Source organism: Gopherus evgoodei, chromosome 2 (assembly GCF_007399415.2).
Source record: "Gopherus evgoodei ecotype Sinaloan lineage chromosome 2, rGopEvg1_v1.p, whole genome shotgun sequence".
NCBI classification, from domain to species: domain Eukaryota; kingdom Metazoa; phylum Chordata; order Testudines; family Testudinidae; genus Gopherus; species Gopherus evgoodei.
This window is the reverse complement of record NC_044323.1, coordinates 52,803,185-52,827,043: the sequence shown is the minus strand read 5'-3', so window position 1 is coordinate 52,827,043 and position 23,859 is coordinate 52,803,185. Positions and strand designations below refer to the sequence as shown.

The 23,859-nt window shown below is 40.0% G+C and overlaps 1 protein-coding gene across 6 annotated transcripts in view; it reads left to right on the top strand.

The window, feature by feature from the left end:
• Positions 1-23,859, top strand: part of THSD7A (thrombospondin type 1 domain containing 7A) — a 586,917-nt gene that overhangs the window by 171,807 nt on the left and 391,251 nt on the right. For all 6 annotated transcript variants that reach the window (XM_030550674.1, XM_030550676.1, XM_030550675.1 and 3 more), the window contains exon 3: positions 15,400-15,919. In XM_030550674.1, the coding sequence (XP_030406534.1) occupies positions 15,760-15,919 (160 nt within the window). In that variant the 5' untranslated portion in view covers positions 15,400-15,759. The remainder of the gene's footprint in view (positions 1-15,399; positions 15,920-23,859) is intronic.

Sequence of the window (23,859 nt, the reverse complement as noted above, 5' to 3'; positions counted from 1 at the left end):
TCAGTACAATAGTAGGCCCCAGAGCAGTGGAGAAGACTGGAAATTTGTCACCACCAAAAATAAGAGAAGATGGAGGCTATGTTCAGAGCTGGAAGTACTGATTCACTTCCGGGCACTCAGTAAGACAGAGAACAAGAATCAGATAGTGGTTCTGCAAGAACCAACCAGAGGAAAGAACCAGATAGTAGAAGAAAGAACTGAGAACTGCTATGCAGCTCATATATGATGGACAAACCCAAGAAAACAATTCACAACTGGTCGGTCCTGATTAGGGACTCCATGCTAAGAAGAGGGGGAAGAACATTCTGCAAGGGATGGAAGGACAGTGTTCTGCCTTCCACAAGTGAAGATGAAGGACATCGCTGCAAGACTAAATAGGATTGTGAGGTCAGCAGGAGAGACTCCTTTGGCAGCAATGACACCACATCAGGCACCATTCCACAGATACTGGAAGACCTCAAGGATCTGAGAAGGGAGCTGAAGAAGAGAAATCTGATTTCAGAAATCCTTTCTGTTTCTTGAGAGAAAAAAAGGTGAAGATCTGGAGGTGAACAGTTAGTTAAGTGGTGTAGGGGGAAGCACTGGGGACCTACTATGGAGAGAGGGGATTATATGGTTTTGAGGACTCCATCTAAGTAATAGGGTACCAATTTCCTGGATGATACACTTGGTGGGGTAGTTGTGAGGGCTTTAAACTAACCATACAGGAGGAGAGTCATAGATGGGAAATCATGGTACAGACATCCAAATATGCAAACTAGCCTCAAGGCATCATGTATATGACAAATACAAGCACTGAGGGGCATGGACTATTTAGAAAGGTTGGACGAGCACAAGTCCATCAGGCCAGATGCGCTGCATGCGAGGGCGCTCAAGGAGTTGGATGTGATTGCAGAGCCATTGGCCATTATCTTTGAAAACTCATGGCAATTGGGGGAGGTCCTAGATGACTGGAAAAAGGTTAGTGTCGTGCCCATCTTTTAAAAAGGGAAGGAGGAGGATCTGGGGAACTACAGGCCAATCAGCCTCATCTCAGTCCCTGGAAAAATCATGGAGCAGGTCCTCAGGGAATCAATTCTGATGCACTTAGAGGAGAGGAAAGTGATCAGGAACAGTCAGCATGGATTCACCAAGGGCAAGTCATGCCTGACTAACCTAATTACCTTCTATGATGAGATAACTGGGTCTATGGATGAGGGGAAAGCATTGGATGTGTTATTCCTTGACTTTAGCAAAGCTTTTGATACGGTCTCCCACAGTATTCTTGCCAGAAAGTTAAAGTAGTATGGGCTGGATGAGTGGACTATAAGGCAGATAGAAAGCTGACTTGATCGTTGGGCTCAATGGGTAGTGATCAATGGTTCCATGTCTAGTTGGCAGCCAGTATCAAGCGGAGTGCCCAAAGGGTCGGTCCTGGGGCTGGTTTTGTTCAATATCTTCATTAATGATCTGGAGGATGGCGTGGACTGCACCCTCAGCAAGTTTGCAAATGACACTAAAAAGGAAGGAGTGGTAGATATGCTGGAGGGTAGGGGTTGGAAATGGAGGGACCTTGACAAATTAGAGGATTGGGCCAAAAGAAATCTGGTGGGTTCAACAATGACAAGTGCAGAGTCCTGCACTTAGGATGGAAGAATCCCATGCACTGCTACAGACTAGGGACCGAATGGCTAGGCAGCAGTTCTTCAGAAAAGAACCTAGGGGTTACAGTGAACGAGAAGCTGGACATGAGTCAACAGTGTGCCCTTGTTGCCAAGAAGGCTAATGGTATTTTGGGCTGTATAAGTAGGGGCATTGCCACCAGATTGAGGGATATGATCATTCTCTTCTATTCAGCATTGGTGAGGCCTCATCTGGAGTACTGTGGCTAGTTTTGGGTCCCACACTACAAGAAGGATGTGGAAAAATTGGAAAGAGTCCAGCAGAGGAGGACAAAAATGATTTCAGGGCTGGAGCACATGACTTATGAGGAGAGGCTGAGGGAACTGGGATTGTTTAGTCTGCAGAAAAGAAGCGGGCGGGGGGGAAATGGTTGCTGCTTTTCAACTACCTGAAAGGGGGTTCCAAAGAGAATGAATCTAGACTGTTCTCAGTGGTACCAGATGACAGAAGAAGAAGTAACAGTCTCAAGTTGCTGTGGGGGATGTTTAGTTCGGATATTAGGAAAAACTTTTTCTCTAGGAGGACGGTGAAGCACTGGAATGGGTTACTTAGGGAGGTGGTGGAATCTCCTTCCGTAGAGGTTTTTATGTTCAGGCTTGACAAAGCCCTGGCTGGGATGATTTAGTTGGGGATTGATCCTGCTTTGAGGAGAGGGTAGGACTAGATGACCTTCTGCGGTCCCTTCCTACTGTGATATTCTGTGATTCTGTGTAAGGAACACAGTTTTAATGGTCTATATACTAATGCTCGGAGCCTATGTAATAAACAAGTGGAGCCTCTGGTCTTCTTTTTTTGAGAGGTAACATGATACGATTAGTATTACTGAAGTTTGGTTAGGATGGAAAACTGTTAAAATCAATTGTTACAACTTGTTCCATAAGGATAGAATGGGTAAAAGGGGAGGCAAATGCCATTTTACGTTAAACACTGACATCTAGACCTGTTAAAGAATCATAGACAATACAGAACCATAGGACCTCAAATATTTAACGATTAAAGTTCAGATTAATACAGTTAAAGATAGGGGCACAGGTGGTCATCTGTAACAGATCAGCAAATCTCACTAGAGTAAAGGACGAACTGCTCTTTAGATATCTGTCCATGGTATGTAGGAAGAAATGTGTTGTTATGAGTGGCTTCAGTGTGAGGCACACTTGCTGTACATATCTAAAATAATAGATTATTTCTTTACATAGAAAGTGCTGCATTCAACACAGGGTAATTTAATACTGAACCTCACTCTGACAGTAAAGATGAGTTAATGGCTGACCTAAAAATTAGAGGTTGCTTTTGTATCATTGGTCATGATCTAGCTACATTTACTTTGTGCAAACAGACTATGGCACGAACCTGTAATGTGTAACCTGTATTTGGAACTTCAGAAGGGTCAGTTTTCCAAAGCTTAAGGTAATTATTGGCATAACTGGTAACATAAATTTAACTGGGAAGTGTTAACAAAAACTAAGAATTATTCAAGGAAATCGTACTGGGTGCCTAAACAGCCATGATTCCACAGACGTGAAAGAAGTTATGCTGGGCAGGGAGCCATCCTAGTTAAAAGGAGATGTCAAAGTAATGATAAAACACAAAGCGAGAGAGAAGGGAAATGTGGCTTATATTCATTGAAAAATTTAAAAAATGTAGGTGATGTGGATGGAACAGAAAGTTTATCACTTCAAAATCAGTCCTGGATAACTTGCATCCAAGAGTCTTAAGTCAGATTGCCAATTTTGGTTGGACATTTTCCTGGAGATTTCATCACATGACATAATCTTTCATTAAAATTAATCTTTAATTTCTGGAGACATGGAAACCCCTAGTCTTAAGTGAAGTAGCTGAGGGCATTCTGAACCACTGATGTTAATTTTTAACAGATCTTGGAAAATTGGGGATATTTGGAAGAATTGGAAGACTAGTAATGTAGTTTCAGTATTTACAAAGCGTGAAAGAGATGAGCCAGGATACTATAGTTTGGTTAGCATAATATCTATCCCAGGGAAAATCCTGGAATGATTAATTTGGGACCCTATCAACAAAGAATTTGAGGCTAAAAATATAATTAATGCCAGTCAGCATAGTTTAATGGAAGGTAGGTCTTGTCAAAAAATAGACCACAAGTTTGTTTGACAAGATTACAGGTCTGTTTGATGTAAGCAGTTGTATTATATTATACTTTGATTTCTCCAAGGCATCTGACTTAGTACTTTGATTTTAAAAATTGTGTTATTTGGAATTAACAGAGTCCAGATTAGATGAATTAAAAACAAGCTAAATGACAGATCTCAAAATCACTTGTTAATGGGGATATATCAATGAGTAGGCACAGTACTATGGGGTCTCCCACTGATAAGTTCTTGGTTCAGTGCTATTTTAATATTTTTATCAACAATCCAGGCAATGATATAAAATCTTTGCTGGTAAAGTTTGCAGGTGACAGAAAGATTAGTGGGGTAATAAATAATGAGGAAAACAGGTTATTGTTAGAGTGATCTGAATCATCTGGTTAAATGGCCACTATCCAACAAAATGCATTTTTAATACAGCCCTGTGCAAAGTAATACCTCTGCGAACCAATAACCCGTGTTATACTTATAGGATGGGAGACCATCTTGGAAAGCACTGACCCAGAAAAGGACTTGGGGGTTATTGTAGATCAGTGGTTCTCAACCAAGTGTAGGTGTACCCCTGGTGGTATGCAGACGTCTTCCAGGGGGTACATTAACTCATCTAGTTTTACCACAGGCAGCCAGAACTAGCAAAGTCAGTACAAACTAAAATTTCATACAGACAGTGACGTGATTCTACTGCTCTATTATATTATACATTGAAATGTAAGCATAATATTTATATTCCAATTGATTTATTTTATAATTATATGGTAAAAAATAGAAAGTAAGCAATTTTTCAGTAATAGTGTAGCTGTGATACTTTTGTATTTTTATGTCTGATTTTGTAAGAAAATAGTTTTTAATTGGGGTACACAAGATAAATCAGACTCCTGAAGAGGTACAGTAGTCTGAAGAGGTTAAGAGCCACTGTCATAGATAACCGCCTCAACGTGAAGTCTCAGTGCAATGCTGTGGCAAAAGGGCTAGTGCAGGGGTTCTCAAACTAGGAGTTATGAGGGGGTCACGAGGTTATTATATGGGAGGGCGCAAGCTGTCAGCCTCCGCCCTAACCCTGCTTTGCCTCCAGCATTTATAATGGTGTTAAATATATAAGAAAGTGTTTTTAATTTATAAGGGGGATTCACACTCATAGGCTTGCTATTTGAATGGGGTCACCAGTACAAAAGTTTGAGAACCTCTGGGCTAGTGCAATATTTGGATGTATGTAAAGGAGAATATCAAGTAGAGGTAGCAAAGTGATTTTGCCTTTGTATATAACATTGGTAAGACTACTACTAGAATATTGTGTTCAGTGCTGGTGTCCACACTTCACAAGGGATGTGAAAATACTGGAGCAAGTTCAAAGAAGACACAAAAATGATCTAGGGTCTAGAAAACAAACCTTACAATTTGAGGCCTAACGAGCTCAATGTAACTTATCAAAAGGAGCACTGAGGGTATGTCTATGCTGCAATTAAACACCACCAGCTGGCCCATGTCAGCTGATTCGGGCTCACAGAAACTCTCCCTCCTGGCTGGAGCCTACACTTCATTTTGACAGCCCTGGCACCTAAGCCCGAGTCAGCTGACATGCAATGGCGGATTAACGCATGGGCCCATTGAGCCCTGTTCATCAGGTTTTTGCTGAAACAAAAGCTCTTGATAATTTTACTCTTTGCAAGGCGGTGGCAGGAAATCAGACAACGGGAACACGGCCTTCCAGCTGATAGTTGATGCAAACAGGCAAACAAAAGTGCTTTCACTCAAATCTTCTAATTTATTTAGTCTCCAGCACTTACGCACATCCGCAACAGGTTAGTAGAGCACCTCAGATTACCCCCAGTATCAGATTTATCCAGGATCTTGAGGAGGTCTCGAGTGGATAACGGTAGACGTCAGAGCCAGCCTTCTGTATGCAGAGGAACTTCAGAGGTGTCCAAGTGTCCATCAAGCTCAGGTTTCTTCCTCTTTTTATATGCAGTTTGTTAGTATTATATAGCTTGTTCATCCAAAAATTAAAATAAAATAAAACTCCAAAGAAAACAAAAAAAAATCTGCTGAGCAGAAGCTAAGGTAAGTGTGGAGTTTTCCACCCTGTTGTTTTCCATCAGTTAACCAGCTGTATTTCACAAAGCAATACTTAACTATTGCCAGAATTTCCGTCTTGCAAAACCATATGCTTTGGAAAAAACTCAAATCAGGAGGGCACAAGGTCATGTTTACTCTGTGTGGTCACTCATGTCTCCCTCTCCTCCTGGTCTGTTGTGTTAAGGCTGCTACAAAGGCCTTACAGTTGCTTGCAGCAAAAAGCATAAAAATTGGTATTTCAGCTGCTGGGCAGTGGTTTAGACATGTTACTGGTTTAACAAAAATTTCCTTCTTACAGCCCATGCCCCGGGTCCCCAGCCAATTTGGGAGACCCCGCAGGAGCCCTGGAACCTGTGTAGAAGTGGGGAGGCCACTGGTGCAGGAACTGTGGCCCTGCTCCTCCTCTTCTGCCTGGGACTCCTCTCTCTTCTCCTCCTCTTCCCACTGAGGCCCCACCTCTTGGCCAGGCTGAAAGCCTAAGAGCCACCCAGGGCAGGTGGAGGGACTGGGGCTTTCTACAGTGGCCTGGGATCCCTGAGTGACTCTTACCGCTGCCTGGCTTTGGCTTCTAGCCTGGCCATGGGGCAGGGCCTTGGGGGGGAAGAGGAGGAGCAGGGGGTGGAGTCCCATGGTGAGAGGACGCTAAGGCCCACCTTAGTCCTTTTTCCCCCTTCCCCCCTGCACTGGGAAGAAGCCGGTGCTACTAGCAGGGACTGCACTTCATGTCAGGAGAGCTGATCACCTTATCATGTACCCTGCCACAAAGTGCAGCCCCAGCTGCTGCTACTTCACACCTCTCCATGGCACCCCTGGAATGTAGGGTGCCCAAATGTTCTTTGTGTTCTTAATCCGCCTTTGCTGACATGGGCCAGCCAGCAGCGTTTAATTGCTGTGTATACATGCCTGGAGAGATGCTTTGATCACTGTGAATAGACACTTACACTTGGAAAAGATATCCGATAGTGGAGTTTTTTAATCCTGCTGGAAAATGCATAAGAGCCAATGACTGGAAAATGAAGTTAGACAATTTCCACCTCGAAATAAGATATGATTTCCTAGCAGTAAAGCTAGTTAAACAATGGAATAATTCACCAGCGTCTTTAAGGTGAGATTAAATATCTTTTAAAAGATATGATTTAATCCATTTTTCTGGGAGAAATTCTACAGCCTGTGTGGGCAGGGGGACAGACTAGATGATGATAGTGGACCCTTTTGGTCTTGGAATCTATTAACCTGTGAGTGAGTCCCCCTGTTCTTTCCCATCATTCATGAGCCATGGGGAGAACAGGATTGGTTGCATTTCCCTGTACATGCTCTTAACACTTGCAGCTCTGCATTTAGAACAATGACCACAATCAAATCCCCTGCTTCTGGGCTTTAAACACTCAATTGCAGAGGTCAGGAAGGAATTCCTCCCTCCCCCAGTGCTCATGTTAAGGCTGATTCCCCACTCCGGCACTTCAAGTGCAGAAGGTGGAGGCCTGCAAGGATTCTAAAAATTTGTATTTGCCACTCCAGGCTTGTATGAAACTCCCAAGGTTACAGCTTTTCTCTGACCTTGAATTAGTAGATGCTGCCACCACCCAAGTGCCACCCACCCCTTTGACAACCCAGGAAGGCGCACTTGAGAATTCCTTCCTGTAGGGTACCCTCAAGCCCTTTCACCCCACCCCACCTCCGGGGAAGAGCTGAGAAACAAAACAAAGGAAATCAGCTGTTGCCACCAGCTAATTTAACAACATGTGTCTTAAGAGGTTTATGCACAAAAATCCAATTCTGTTCTTTAAAAATGTAAATTTTATGAATGAAAAGAAGAAAATACATCTGGAAATTTAGGCTTTTGCTAGATTTAAAAAAACACTAGAAGGATTAAGCATCAAGAATAGTTCTCTTGAGGTCCAGCTTAAAGGTTACAAGCAAAACAAAAGCATCTGGAGTTAGCACAAAGGAGTCCACAAAGGAGTCCACAAGCCATTAAGAAATAAAAAGAAATAAACCTAATTGTGTCTTTCTAGACATTTCCTAGGTAAATTAAGTCGTCATGGGATAAGAGGGAAGATCCTTTCATGGATTGAGAACTGGTTAAAAGACAGGGAACAAAGGGTAGGAATAAATGGTAAATTCTCAGAATGGAGAAGGGTAACTAGTGGTCAGTCCTAGGCCCAGTCCTATTCAGTTTATTCATAAATGATCTGGAGAAAGGGGTAAACAGTGTGTTGGCAAAGTTTACAAATGATACTAAACTACTCAAGATAGTTAAGACCAATGCAGGCTGTGAAGAACTTCAAAAAGATTGCACAAAACTAAGTGATTGGGCAATAAAATGGCAAATGAAATTTAATGCGGATAAATATAAAGTAATGCACATTGGAAAAAATAACCCCAACTATACATACAATATGATGGGGGCTAATGTAGCTACAACTAATAAGGAAAGAGATCTTGGAGTCATCATGGATAGAACATAAGAACTAAGAATGGCCGTACTGGGTCAGACCAAAGGTCCATCTAGCCCAGTATCTGTCTACCGACAGTGGCCAATGCCAGGTGCCCCAGAGGGAGTGAACCTAACAGGCAATGATCAAGTGATCACTCTCCTGCCATCCATCCCCATCTTCGGACAGCCAGAGGCTAGGGACACCATTCCTTACTCATCCTGGCTAATAGCCATTTATGCACTTAACCACCATGAATTTATCCAGTTCTCTGAAGACATCCACGCAGTGTGCAGTGGCAGTCAAAAAGTGTGGTGGAGAAAGTGAATAAGGAAAAGTTATTCACTTGTTCCCATAATATAAGAACTAGGGGCCACCGAATGAAATTAATGGGACAGCAGGTTTAAAACAAATAAAAGGAAGTTCTTCTTTACACAGTGCACAGTCAACCTGTGGAACTCCTTGCCTGAGGAGATTGTGACGGGTAGGACTATAACAGGGTTTAAAAGAGAACTAGATAAATTCATGGAGGTTAAGTCCATTAATGGCTATTGGCTAGGATGGTTAAGGAAAGGTGTCTCTAGCCTGTTTGTCAGAGGGTGGAGATGGATGGCAGGAGAGAGATCACTCGATCATTACCTGTTAGGTTCACTCCCTCTGGGACACCTGGCATTGGTCACTGTTGGTAGACAGGATACTAGGCTGGATGGATCTTTGGTCTGACCCAGTATGGCCGTTCTTATGTTCTGATCTACTTTCATATCTGGGGTTGCAGATAAGTAGTTTCTAAGTATAATACCAATGATTTTTCATACTTGACCCAAAACTTCTCACAACATAGCTGTTCCCTGTCTGCCTCTCCCCGAGAACAACAACCAACAGACAAAAGGGGAGTCTTGTTTCAATTTTAAAAAGTTCTAGCCTTCCCATTGGCTCTTTTGGCCAGGTGCCCACTCACTTCCTTTTACATGTGCATAGCAGTGAGACTTTTTAACCCTTTACAGGTAGAGCAAGGAGAGAATACTTACTAAGAGGGATTGTGCATCCACAACAGGGAGTTACCACCCCCCTTCATTTATCACAGAATAACTGCTTGATGTTTGAGAGAGGGTGTGATTATCTGTTGTTTTTTGCCTTATTCTGAAGCATCAGGGATAGGCCACAGCTGGAAACAGGACACCAGACGGAGTGGACCAGTGCTCTGTAGTAACACACCTTTCTTAGATTCTTATTTGGTATATCTTGCTCAGGGTCATAGTGATTGCTAGATTTGGGGTCAGAAAGAATTTTCCCTCCAGTCAGATTGGTAGGAAACTTTGTGTGTGTGTGCCTCCTTCTGCAGCACAGCTCGCCTGCTAGGATCATCTGGGCATAGCTTGCCTTTTAGGGGCATTGGGCATTTGGTGGCACCTCCGTCTCTTTTGTTCTCTGCCTGTGGCACACAACCATTCAGTCTCCTGAGGACTGAAATGTTGTAGTCTCGCTAAAGTCATTGGTCTCAATATAGGATTGAGTGAAATGTAATGGTCTGTGATATACAGGAGGTGAGACTAGATGATCTAATTGTTCCTTCAGGTCTTCACCTCTATGAAATCTTTATCATGCAACAATTTGTAATGTTTAATACATAAACCGCTCTTTATTTAAAAAGCAATAACGAAGAAACAATGATCTAGTGGGACTGGCTAACTTTATGTGTCTTCTTATGATACTCCATGGTTAAATTCTGCTTATTTTCATAAAAGGTTTTAACTTTAATCACATGGCTTTCTATAAAACAAAAGGTTACTCTTCTCAGTATCCTTTGTCAATCATTTATCTGGAAAGTTCATAGAGTTTGCCTATATTGCTGTTGTGTCTTGCACAAATGAATATCTCTGACTATATATCCACCTTTTCTCCACTGGGACTCATAAGTTAGTGTCCTGAAGTGTGGTAATGATACTGGTAGTATAACAATGTGGAGGGTTGACAGAGACTAATGTTTGTGACTTTGTTTGTATAACCTTGTCTTTTCTAGGTATATTTAAACATTTATTTTGGAACACCTAAAACATATGTAACTATGAGAAATTAGGTTTCTCGTGTACATGTTGGACCATGACTTCTTGACCTGGGGATTATGAACAAGTAGCGTGAGTCATGATCACCCTTGCCTTCCCGTATTGCTAAATGGGAGGGCAGTCTCAACAAGAACCTAGCCAGATGGGAAAAGGGTTATGAGGTAAAGGGTGTCCTACTGTGGTAAAGGTTGAGAACCACTTAAAATGCAGTTTAAATGCAGTTTAATCTTAAAGGCAAAATCCATCGTCACTAGTGATTGAAGTTCTAATTTTTGGACTGTGGACCAAAAGAGAGTGATCATTGGCCAATTATACAAAAGAGCAAAATGATGGAAATGATCCTTTTTATTAGATTAATGAACAATAAAGTATTAAAGGTTTGACTTACCTCTTCTGAACAGGAAAATGCAAAATGTGCTTGTCTGAGTTAAGACCATTGTTTCTAAAGAGCCTCTGCCAGAAAGGAGGGTAGCTTTAAACTGCACCTGTGATTGAGGTTGTGCATGGATATGCTAAACCCTAATCCACGCTTCCTTCATTAGTGTAACGCACTTTGGCATCTATGTAGGTTGGCTATAGGTTCCCTACAGTGGACCAGAGGTTGCCGGTACATTCATGTACCCTTTTAGGTCAACTTTGCACTGTCAAGGGCCTGTGTTTTAGGATATGTGAAGACTTCTCTGTGTTTCAGAGCTTAATCAAGACTTAATCCAATAAAAGGGGTAATCTAAAATGTACTCTTTGACCTATAACAGTTTGGTCATTTGACTATCTTAAATAAATTGGCACATTACAATACCCATTCTAGTTTTACAAATACAAAAAGTTACATTCGGGTTATAAACTGAAACAATTAAAATCAGCAATTCTAAAGTTGCAGTTCTTACTCTGCCACACTGCACATATATATATATATATAAGAATAAATGTTCAATTTCAAATAAAGTGTCATAAACATATATCACTGAGAGGGAAATTCTGGACCACTGGTTGTTTGATGCAGACTTCAAAACTTAATGGAAATTTTGTGGTGCTCATTTACCAATGAGGGTATTTTTGAGAGGCACAAGAGGGAAGTATGTAGAGATTTTAACAACATATAGGATACAAACTTGTAAAGTTTCAACTTCTAAGGTTCCTGTGAACTACAGTTCGGTATCCTTGTGCCAAAACCTTTTAAATATTTTTCTGAATTGGAAAAATTGATACATCTTTTCATAAACACAAAAATGAGTGAAGACTAATCATGGAAAATATCAGCCAAAGAACCCCCAAAAGAACATGTAACTACAAGGGATTATAACAGATGCCCAAATATAACCATAGCTTTATTAATTGACAAATGCATAATGTACCTCCATAATATTTTTTTAACTATCAAGATATAATTTCATTGATTGGTTCTGAATGGCTTATGTCACAGTAACTGGGCTAGCTTAATCGTGTCCCTTTTCTGGTCTCTGTGTGTGTGCCCTCTTAGATATTCCATGCCTTTATCTATCTTGGGATGGAATTTTGCAATTCCTCCATTCTTAGGCCATGTCTACACTTACTGGGGATCGTCACTGCTGCAATCGATGTAGCAGGGGTTGATTTAGCAGTTCTAGTGAGGACTTGCTAAATCGACTGCAGAGCACTCTCTGGCTGAGTAAGGCAGAGAGGAGTAAGGTAAGTTGATGGGAGAGCGTCTTGGATCAACGGAGCATAGTGTAGACACCTCAGTAAGTTGATCTAAGCTACGTCAACGCCAGCTACGTGACCAATGTAATACCGTGACTGGACTGTCTTTTCAAAACCCAAGTATTGTTTGTTTTAGCAGTAGGAAAAAGGATGTAGGGAAAAAAGTATTTTAAAACAACAGTCTGCATGCATGTCTGTCTTATCTAAAGGGTTACCATCCCCTGATGGTAGCATAGCAGGACTATCTCATTCATGCTAGAGCTGGGTGAATTTTTTTCAGCTGAGTCTTTTTTCAGCACAAATGCAAAATGTGATGATCCCTACACTTTTTGTGAGTTTGTGCCTGTTTTGCCCAAATGTATATGCTGAAAAAACGGACTAAACCCAAACAGATCCCGCCTCCCCCCCAAGTCATACTGTTCATTTTGACATATTTGAAATTGTCAGTGAACCAAGTAATTCACACCTCTGTACTTCAGGCACCCTCAGCAGGTGCCTGTTTCTCATTCTGGTTTCTCCCAAGCAACTACTCCCTCTCTTGAGAAGACCTCTCTTTTAAGCTACCCATCTTCTTTTGTGTTTGCTGGCCTTTTCCTGTCCTGGTTAAAATAGTTTTGTAGGTTGGCTGGAGAGGAGATAGAATCTTCAAATCTAATAGTTTGGGCATTTTCTCTTAAGAACCCTAAAGTGCTTACCTAGGGGTGATCTATCAGAAGCCATTTTTACTCTTCACCTTCATGTTTGTTTTTCCCCCCAGACTATCCTTTGTTAAGTTAACCCGGTAAATTCATACATAAACATCCCCTAAACCAGATCTTTATATTGTATTCATAAAGTATTACCAAACAGCTCCAAATCTATCACAGCTAGATAGGACAAACTGAGGATATAATTATTTTTGCATATTTATTGTGTTTTATATATTTTGTTTGCATATTTATATTCAGATTTATATTTTTGTTTGATAAATTGAAAAAAGTTGCAGTCATATTCAGAAATGAAATGAGTATGCCATATTGGGGCCAAAATGCTTCTTGTAAATTTTCAGAAGCATGTGAATGTATAGTTATAGAGATAGAAATATGACTGTGTGTGTGTGTTATTTATGATACAGATGCATGTTTATATTAGAAACAATTTCAGACCCATTTGTTGTACTGTGCTAACTGCATGGCTACTCTGTGTCCCTAGGGTCATGTACAAGATATGTATAGTGGTATTCTTACAAGATTCATATAAACTCAGGGTTAAAATCTTCCATGCTCCATTAAATTTAGTGCCTTTGAAAAGGGTCCCCTCTTGGCTTTGTAGCCCTGTAAGTCTTACTTCTCCCTTGGCACAAACTTTAGCTATTGACTACCATTTTTACTTTGAAAAATAAAAGGTCTGTGTAGACTATTTATCTACTTGTATAATTAAAATAGAACATAAACTACTGTCACAGATTCCTTGTTAAATAATAAAGGCATTTTCTCAAACAGAGAATCTATTCACTATCTTATTTTGAAATAAGTTACATATAAATTTCATATGCCGAGTGTACTTGTCCCCTAAGGTAAATCATAAGATTTCCCTGTGAAGTGGCCCTGAGCTATAAATTCAAAGGACTTCCCTGGTTTAAAGCAGCATTACATTTTGGCGCACCAAACACCACAAGTAAAGTGGTTCTGTGTGGTTTGCAAATAAACATACAGCACAGTGTGAGGAAGAAAAATGAGTGAGATACATGCATTTTTTACAGTACCGTAGCTGTAATGCAAGTACTATATCAGGATGCTATACATTTGTTAGGATCATGGCTTTCTATGTATCCCTTATCAACCTATAATCTCCTGATTGTTGCCTGTTTTTCAACAGCTGAGGAACAGTAATCCACACTTGCTTATCTCGCTTAATCACAGCCTCACAGTTCTAGGACTTTAATTCCCTTTTACAGGCCTAACAGAGTGGAAAGTAAACAAAGACAAATTTGCAACCTTCAACATTGCTAATTTGCTCTGATGTCAGAATATTTAAACAGGCAAGGATTTGGGAATTATTTGATCAAGGCTGCTTTTAATCTAATGCATGTGAAAAGGCTGAGTCTGGGAAGGTTCTGCAAAATGACAGGCATCCCAAGAGAGGCTTTCTGAAGGTTTCCTCTTTCAGCAGCACTAGCTTCATCATTTAGAACTCTGCGGTTGCTGTGGTGTTAGAATGCATTCATATAGTGGGTTTGTTTTTTTTTATTGGTGTGTGACAATCACTCTTCTGACAACATTTCTCTTTTGCCTTTCAGTTTGTTGAGAACTAGGCCAACAGGCTTGTTATTGTTTCAGTTCAGTAGGGGATGAGTTTTGTTTAAAAAGACCCCTACTGAAAAAGAAATAAAACCTTTGTCACCTTCCACACTTCCCTGTATCCTTGACAGTCTGGTATAGCCTGTAAATTTTAGATCAAAAGTCTTCAGTATAATTTAATTTCCTCTTTACAAACTCGTAGATAACTGGGTCTTCAAAGTACTTTGAATTACTTACAGTTTACATTTTGTGCATGTACACATGTATGCATATCTATGTATATGCATGCTGATTAGATGGAAAAGGGGTGTGTGTACGCACATGTGCATGCGTAAATATACATTTCATGTGCATGTATAAGATGTTTCTCCTGCTCTCCCTGTGTGTATATATTAACAAAAAGAAAAACAGATGGCCAGCTATAATTAAAATCTAATTCTGCAATTTAGTTTTTTCAGATGATAGATTTATAAGAACTTCATTGCTAATTGTTTTTAGACGTGCAGATATGTGGTTTATTAAATTGTCAATAATTTTTAATTATCAGCTACTGTGATTTTTTTTTTCTGTCTCTCTTGCGCACACTAAACTCAGATAGCACAAGGATAGGCCTGTTGTAACCACTTACGTGTACTCCTTTTACATTCTTTCAACAGGCTGCTTTGTTATTATCTGAAACAGGTTTATTTGAATAATATGCAGTAAAAAGGTTTTCATTGTTTCCTGAGGTCTCTCTTTGTGAGGTTTCAGTTTAGTGCATGTATAATCATTTATATATATTTTGATTGTTTGCACAATGATAAACACATCATATATATTTTTACCAATATAAAATATGGCTCAAGTTGTATATTCTGAACTGCATCTATATCAGCATAGATTTTAAATTTAGAAAATCATTGATTTTTTTTTAAGAGCTGTTACTTGTTTCTCAAGTGTGCCTGATGGTTTTTTATTAGTATATGTCCTTGTGATATTTTAGACAGAGGTGTACAGAAGGCAGCATTTTGCAGTTGCTATATGCAGCGCTATTACAGCATTGGGTTGTGTGTGTTTCACCTCATCTCTCTCTCACTCTCTCCAGCTGGTGTAAATAACTGCTGCTGCCTCCCAGACCAAGATAACCTGCTCAGTCAGCTGGAGCCCCCTGTGGACAGCTGTCTCTCTCCGCTGATGGAAAACTGCTACTAACCACTGAATGGAAGAGAGTGGAGCAACAACCACACTAGTAACTGCAGCAGCAGCAGTAATAGCAGCAGCAACCGAGGTCTCTATTGTTCCTTGGTGTTAAACAGTTTTTCCTTTTCAGCTGACATGCACAATAGCTGGGAAGAGGTTTCCATTCTGCCCTCTCTATGAAGAAATTCTGAAGGGGAAAAAATTACTCAAACAAGGGTTACCCTTTGTGCTGCAGATTTTGACACTAAAGCAGCCTTCTGAAGGCATGGGGGTGAGAGTGGGAGGCACAGCTTTATCCGGTGGTCCAGGGGCTTCTGCTGTTTCAATCCAGTGTATTGGAGTTCTTGTGGTTCTTCTGTTTGGAATCTGGGAAGCTAAAGCACAAAGTGAATTTGAAACAACTTCTGTATATTTGTGGAAGACTGGTAAGTAAGGAAGCATGTCACATTAATATATTTTTATCACATTTATTTCCAGTTGTGAATGTTACTATCTTATCTATGTTCCCAATATTTTTCTTATGGTAGAAAATCAGTTTGTACCATTTATTGATGGACAGATGTCTGAGAAAACAAAGTAGGTCATCTTTCAGGGTTCTGTTAATAGGAATGTGACAATTTTTTTTTAAAGTGGATCTTTGCACTCCTAGCTTTTTTAAAAGCTCCGTATTGTATGTCAGTAGAGTAGAACAGTACAGAACTGCACTTTCATAATGGAAGGTAAAAATTGTTATAGGAAGATTCAGCAGCATTAACAGGGTGTTAAAAATATTTATGTTTCACAAAGAAAGATGTAGTTCAGGATGTGTATTCATGTATTCTTTTACTGACATGTAATGTATTCAGTGTGGTAATGATGAGTTGGGTTTGTTACATTTAGGTTTATATAGGACACATGAAAGCTAATGATGGATTAGGTGAAATAATCCAAGTGATGCCAGATCTCATAACCAAAGAGCCAAAGGCAAATAGGCTATGTGGATTCAGAATCACACCAGATAGATTATTTCCTCTACTGGTACTAATGAGTTACGTGTCTGTTTTAAAGATTGCATAGTCATAACTATGCTCATGCTCAACTTTTCATTAAAAATTAATGTTTTTTGTTAATGTAGTGCATAAATCCACAACACTAACAATCACTAGTTATCACTAACTAGTGATATATTAGCACATCTTAGCACTTGAATATAACCTACTTCCTATTTTAGTAAACATAAAACTTAAAATATTTATTGTCTTGAAGTGATCAGGAGATGGGTCTTTTTTGTATAGTGCCAGGAACAAACCATCCATAAAGTACCATGATTCTTTCAGAAAAGCTTTCTTATTAATAGGAAAATACTGTGACTAGAGAAAATGAATATTAATCATTTGACTGAAAAACAAGTTTGATGAGACTGGGTCTTTTTCCTGGATGAAGAGCGCCCCTGGCCTTCTGCCACAGAGACAGATCAATTTACAGTTACACTGATATCCTGAATTTTTTAAGAGGCTGCATCTATCTAGCAGCTCAAGGAGGAGATTAAAGGGAAATTCATTTAAACTGGAAGACGAGATCTCCAATAATACTAAGGGAGAGATTTGAAAGGGGAGAAATCCTTTGATACTGAAAGATAGGTTATTACTGTTGTTATGCCATCAAACTCCTGAAGCAATATTTTTTTAATTGGTGCATTGACAGATTCAGAAGATTAAAGTCAGAGGTTTTGTTCTTCTAGGGTTTTTTTTCAGTGCACAGAACACCAATCCAAAGGGATAAAACAAGTGCTGTGTTTTGTTTTGTTTTTTGTTTGTTTTGCAAAACCACATTAGTAATTTCAGAGGTTTTCTAAAAAGCAGATCATATTTGATTAAACTAATTGAAAGCAATCTGTAGAATATATTGTCTAGCATTTTATTTTCCCTGCCCTTAGTATAGCAGTCCTTTAATTTAATAGCTGGTATTTAAAGCAGTTTAAAAAATAGCAGATAGACTGAAGATAGCAACAACTGTATTTAACGATTTGGTGATATGATTTTGTAATCACAAAGGATAGTTAATTGCAATTAGATAAGGAATAACTCCATTTATTTTTGCATACAGTGCATGTGCTTTACTGTTGTTTCACTCAGGCAACAGAGAGGAAATAAACTTTTCATGAGATACTATGATCACAATTTGTCACACACTTGCCTAGAACAAAAGTTCTTGAGGTTTTAATGCTGTTTTTGAATATGCTTTTAAAGAATTGTATCAGAAAATTAAGTCTTGCGCTTATCTTTTGCCCCACTATAGTCTTCCCTTCAAATAACTACTTTTCACACATTCATGAACAGGGTAAAAGGTGGTAGCTTTATTTTTAATAATGTAACGCCAATAATCTAACACTAAAATAAAATGGGAAAATCACCACTTTGCCAATTCCAAGCAATATGCAGCAGGATTCAGTGGATAAGGCTGTAGCACTGAGAGTTAGAAGACCTGGATTTTATTCTCAGTTGGCTTCCTGTCTGATATTGCTCTTGACTCTTTTGTCTTTAGTTTCTCCTTGTGTGAAAAAGAAAAAAAAAAAGCACTCTGTAAGTGCTTTGAGATCTGTAGATGAAAGGCACTCCATATTTTTCTTCTTACCCAGGAACAGGTGGTTGACAGCCTGGTGAATCTTAGGGGCCTCCATGCAGAAAGAGAGTCAAATCTTTCAAGTTGTGTCTGTTTCCTTTCAGTCTGATTTGGCCCTGTCTTATTGCTTTCATAAGTGTTGCTCTATCTCTGGAGATGTGAATAGCCATGACTTCTCTGGCTGAATTTAGGCCAGTTTTATTCTATAAAGCACTGAAGGCTCTCAGTGAAACTTCCTTGTGACATGTAAGAGGACCTTTGCTCCACATGACCAGTGTAGTCTAGTCAGGTGAGGAGGAATTGGGTTCACTGTTGGTTGAGACTGTCCAAACTCCCTGTGGGGGGAGTTGTGCCATTATCGGCTTAAAATCCCAGATCAACAAAATATTTCCTGGTGCTGGTAGACTTGCCAGTTATTGCCCCATTTCTAATCTTTTCTCCTTTGTGGAAGAGATTATTGAAAAACAATATGATAGCAGTGCACATATGGAACATACTAGAATCCTCACATGCTTTTCAGTTGGATTTTTGACTGGAGCTTGGCAAGGACAGCTACCCACCTTTTCCTAGTAAATACATGGATCAGATAACTATGCTGATTCTGCTACATCTATGAGCAGGTTTTGATACCAATGGCCATGATGCTTTCTGAACACAGTGAGGTAGATGGTATTCCTCTGGAGTAGCGCTATTATTTCTTCTTGGAGAGGTCTCAGATGGGAAACAGCAGCTGCCCTTCTATCCTGAGGGATCTCTAGTATGAGATGCTGTAAAGATTTGTTTCAATACCCCTCCTATTAAAATGGAATGCATTACCATTTGAAGAGATAATAAAACTAATATGGACAGTGGTGACTTCAGAGAGCTTGCTTTCATCAGATCCAGATGATCTGTGTCTTAGCTTTCCCAGTGCCTGACTCAGATTGGAATGTGGATGAAAGCAAGCTGCCTGGATCTTAATTGGATAAGACAACAATGAAACTAGTGGATAGTAAGCCTCCTGAGGTCTCTTCCAACCCTAATCTTCTATGATTCTATGATCTGGAGTGTATTGTTGGTGGAGATTTTGACATCCATTATTGGGAGTGGGTTGTCCACTCTGCATCCAACAAGTTTGCTATTTTGGGGAGCTTTGCACTCCTGAAGATTCATTTGGCATCAGCAGCTAAAGATGCTTTTTATCACTTATTTATTTGGACAGTTGAGACTTTGTCTCTGTCTGATCCAACCTTTTGTGGCTTCTAGATTGATTTATTGGAATGTGCCCTACATAGGGATGCACTTGAAGACCACGCAAAAGGTACAGTTCTTGAGGAATGTGGCAGTCTGCCTGTTAGCTAGTATTAGCTGAGACAACATATTGCACTAGTTTCTCAGTAGCTGCACTGGCTTTCTATTCTTTTTCAATTGTAGTTCAAGGTATTCATGGCCTATAAACCCCAAATGGGACCTGGTTATTTGAGAGAATGGCTCTTTCTCTGTGCACCATCACAACAAATGAGGCCTGTTGGGTGCTCAAATTAAGAGTTCTTTAATTTAATTGTCTGTGGGCAGCTGTCAGTGCTCTCAATAGTCAATTTTAACTTTCTGCTTGTGAAACATTATCTGAGTTTTACCTTCAGGGCATGGTGAAAATTTTCATTTTCTGTTTCGGGCTTTCACAAGGTACAGGGTAGATGGGTTTGTGGATGTTTGGTTTTGGGTTTGCCATTTTATATATAAATACTATTTTTAAAAGGGCTCTGTAATAGAACCTGTGCATTTAATGCAGTTATTAAAGATTTGGAGAAAAAAGGGGATAGCAAAGTCTGTTGATGAATAAAGATGGACTCGAATTTTCATGTTCAGATTCAGCTCTAACCTTGTCCAAAGTTGTGGGATATTCAGACTTGGGGTTTTGGTTTGTCCTATTCTGAGATGGGGACTGGATGATGAATGTGGAGTGAAATCCAAATTGGCACAAAATTCAGGAATGTTCAGCTACCTAAGACATGAAGTTGTTTCATTTAGTAACAGTTATGCAAGATTGTCTATCTGGATTTCCCAATAAACACATTTGGATAACTTAGTGAAAAATGAAAATCACAGGTAATAATGTATATTGGAAAAATATAGTCAACCTGACTCAGGCATGGTGATGAGCTTTGAATGATTGGGGAAGAGGATCCGTGGAGAGCTTAGCCCTTTGAAGTAGCTGTGAAGATGACTGTTCACTGAAAGATATAGCTGAAATTGAAAGGACCAGAGATGTTTAGTGCCCTGGTAGAACATTTTATGAGATAAAGGCGTGTAAAACCTAGGATTCTAAAGGAAAGTAGAAGAGGTACTCAAAATTAAGAAGGGTATAGTGAAAAATAATTAACTTCTCCATTTTCTCTGAATATTTCCATAACCAATTGTTTTCATATTTGTAGCTATGCAGACTATGCTTCAGAGTGTAAATAGCTTGTCTAGAGGATGAGGAAATTTTTTTGTATCCATTGGACAATTGGTTAGGTGCATTATGGAGGATATTCATTTTCTTCTGAAACATCTGCTAATAGCTGCTGCCACATATTGGACTTTATAGGTACCAGTGGACTCATCCATTGGATTTGCCATAATGGTTTTGTTTAGATGTCAAAATTCATCACCGTTATACTAGTCTTGTCTGTGAAGATATTTTTGAGAAGTTCTTTTAAGTGTTAATATGCATTTTATACTCCTATTCCAGCTGCAACAATGTTAACCCCATTCTTTTTCACAGATACATAACTAGCCATTGTATTAAAGCAATTAGTCAGTAAAAGCTGCTTCCAAAAATGCTTGTGGAGTGTGAAACTCTAGTAATTGCTATCTTCCTTGGACAGGCTGGGTAGGGTGAGGTGTGAGTGTTTTTATGCTTTTTGTTTGTTTTTTGGGGTGTTTTTGCATTTGAAGTATATTCTCCTTTACTGTGTTCAGAAACTAGCTTTGCAGTGCTGAACAATATGTTCTGTGTGCTCTCCTCTTCTCTAAAGTGCTTTAGATACTGTTGTTTTCATCCTGGAGGTAGTTGCCATGTCAATATAGCATCCAGTCTTCTGTCCCTCAGAAGCTATAGCACGTCAGGTCATAGAACTCTTTCAGATCATTGAAGTTAATTAGAGTCATAAATGACCTGTCAGTGACAGAATGGGAAGTTTGCTGTTGGGAAAACATGGAGTGCTTCCGGATGTGGTGTTGCACCCATTACTATGTGTCTTTTCTGAACTGTGCTCTAACAAAATACTAACAAACTGGAGATTCTGGAGAAGTTGCAAAATTAAGACCCTGATGCTTTGTGTTTCAGAGTCCTAGGACAATTTTTAAAAGATCAGGGATATTAATCTTTGTGCCTTGGCCAAATTCCAATTTAATAAATTAGGTTGTGTTTAGGGTATATAACTGGATTCTCTTTACAGTGTTGATGTTACATATAAATAGCCGCTTCATTCCACTGCAGAGGTTATATTTTGCAGGGTTGAAAGTAATCCTTCAGTACTGAGCTAAATTCTGCCCTCAGCAAGCCTAATGTGGGTTTCACAGAGGACAGCATTTATCTGATTAGTCTTTAAGGCAATTTGCAATACTTCTAAATTAATGTTTCTCTGTTAAGTTTATATGGTCAGAATAACACATTTTAGTCTAAGACTCCATTGTCTTTGTATGCCGTGTAGTGAACCAAATGTGAAAACTGCTGATTCCCCAATAAGATTGCTACATAGTAATCACCAATTCAGTCCCTTTTGTCTGAAACTGTCATAACAATACATTAATGCACACCATACTCACATACAATTGAATGAGTATAGGCATTTCCTGCCAACATGAGAATTCTCCTTCAGTCTTCTCTACCTTGCACTTCATTAGTTTTCGTTGGTCAGCTGACACTATGAACTGTGATGAGCTGTCAGTACCAAGTCAGATGCCTGTCTACGAGTTGCTGGTATAATTACTGAAGAGAAGCATGAAGATCAGTGAGGTCTGATCACATTGTAAAATAGCTTCTGACAATTTGAAGCAGTGAATACGCACTTGATGTAGGAGAGTCACTGAATTGGACTGGGATTTCTGGAAGAAAATAAGTCATAACTAAGCCAAGGCACTGTCTGTGTGGGTTTTTATTTTTATTTTTTAATCTCTGTTAAAAGACTATGTATCAGAATCTCATAGCTCCACTGAATATAATCAAGCTATGCCAATTTACATTACCTGAGGTTCTGGTCTTCTATGCAGTAATTTCAGTTGGATTTACTTATAACACTTCATTTAAAAGATCCGTGACTTGCCATACAGACTTTCTAACAGGCATACAGCAGCTCAGAAATTAATGCAGGATTTTTCTGTCAGCATTCTGAAGCTAAAAATACTGCTCTCTAAATTATTAGGTTTCAAATGTACTATAAGTAAGACTACATTTTAGTCACAGGTATTTTTAGTAAAAGTCACAGACAGGTCACAGGCAGTAAACAAAAATTCACAGCCCGTGTCTTGTCCATGACTTGTACTATATACCCCTAAATAAAAGTTGGGTGCTCTGGGGCAGGGGTGGGCAGCAGCACGTGGCCCAGGACCCCTGCTGCTGCGAAGGAAGGGGGGGTTTGTCAAGGCTGGCAGGCTCCCTGCCCAGCTCCATGCAGCTCCCTGAAAACGGCAACATGAACTTTGTCTCCTGAGCACTGTCTCTGCAGCTCCCATTGGCCGGGAACCATGGCCAATGGGAGCTGTGGGGGCAGAACCTGTGGACGGAGGAGGTGTTCAGAGTCATCTGGCCGTGCCTCCGCCTAGGAAATGAGGGACATGTCACCACTTCTGGGGAGCTCCCTGAGGTAAGCGCCACCCAGAGCCCTCATCCCCTCCTGTGCCCGAACCCTCTGCTGCAGCTCTGAGCCCACTCCCACACCCAAACTCCTGCTGCTGGGGGTGGGGAGCATGGCAGCCTGAGTCTGCCCCTGAAGCAGCTGATGTGGCTGGCCCAGGGGCTGCCCGAGCTGCTCAGTCTCTGTCCTGCCTCTTTCTGGCTTCTACTCCTCCCCCGTGTGACAGGGCAGGGCAGGGTGGAGCTGGGTTGCTCATTGCTGCTGGTGCTAGGAAGTGTCCTCAGTTGGGGAAAAGGGGTTTTAGTTTACTGTTAAGGGGTTTTGAATTCATTTTTTAAAAATCTCATATGTGTTCTAGTTCTGCTGACCCTTGGTTATCTAATTCCAGGATGTCTTTTTCAAGTATGAGATCTGACATAATATTCTCTTGAAGTGTAACAATACTGACAATGGAGTGCTGACCTTGGCAGCATCCTGCAGCAGAGAGCAAGGTTCTAGCCGCTGTTGTAGCCTTTCTTCTTCATTGTTTTTCCTTTTTTTAATGTAGAAGGAGGCAAAATGAAATCTGGTATCATATTTGTCTACAGGCACCTGAGCTGTGATATATATATATATAATACAGTGAGACTTCTGTATAGATGAAGCTGTGGTATGAGTTGGTCTGTATAATAAGAAGAAAGAATAGAGTAAAAATATTCTAAAGGAAGCACTTTGCAAAATACCAAAGCAGATATCATCAGGGAAACTTTTGGCTTTTTCTTCATGTGGTTTAAACGCCCCCCCCCCATGTGAAGGCAGTGTTTTATACACCAAGAGCAAGTTGTAAAAGAGCTGAGGACTAGGATTTTCTGTTCTCAAGAACAGCATTTACCAAGGCTATATTACCCACTGCCTCCATAGGTCTCATTTTCAGTTCACTTCGGCTACTGACATTCTTTAACTAT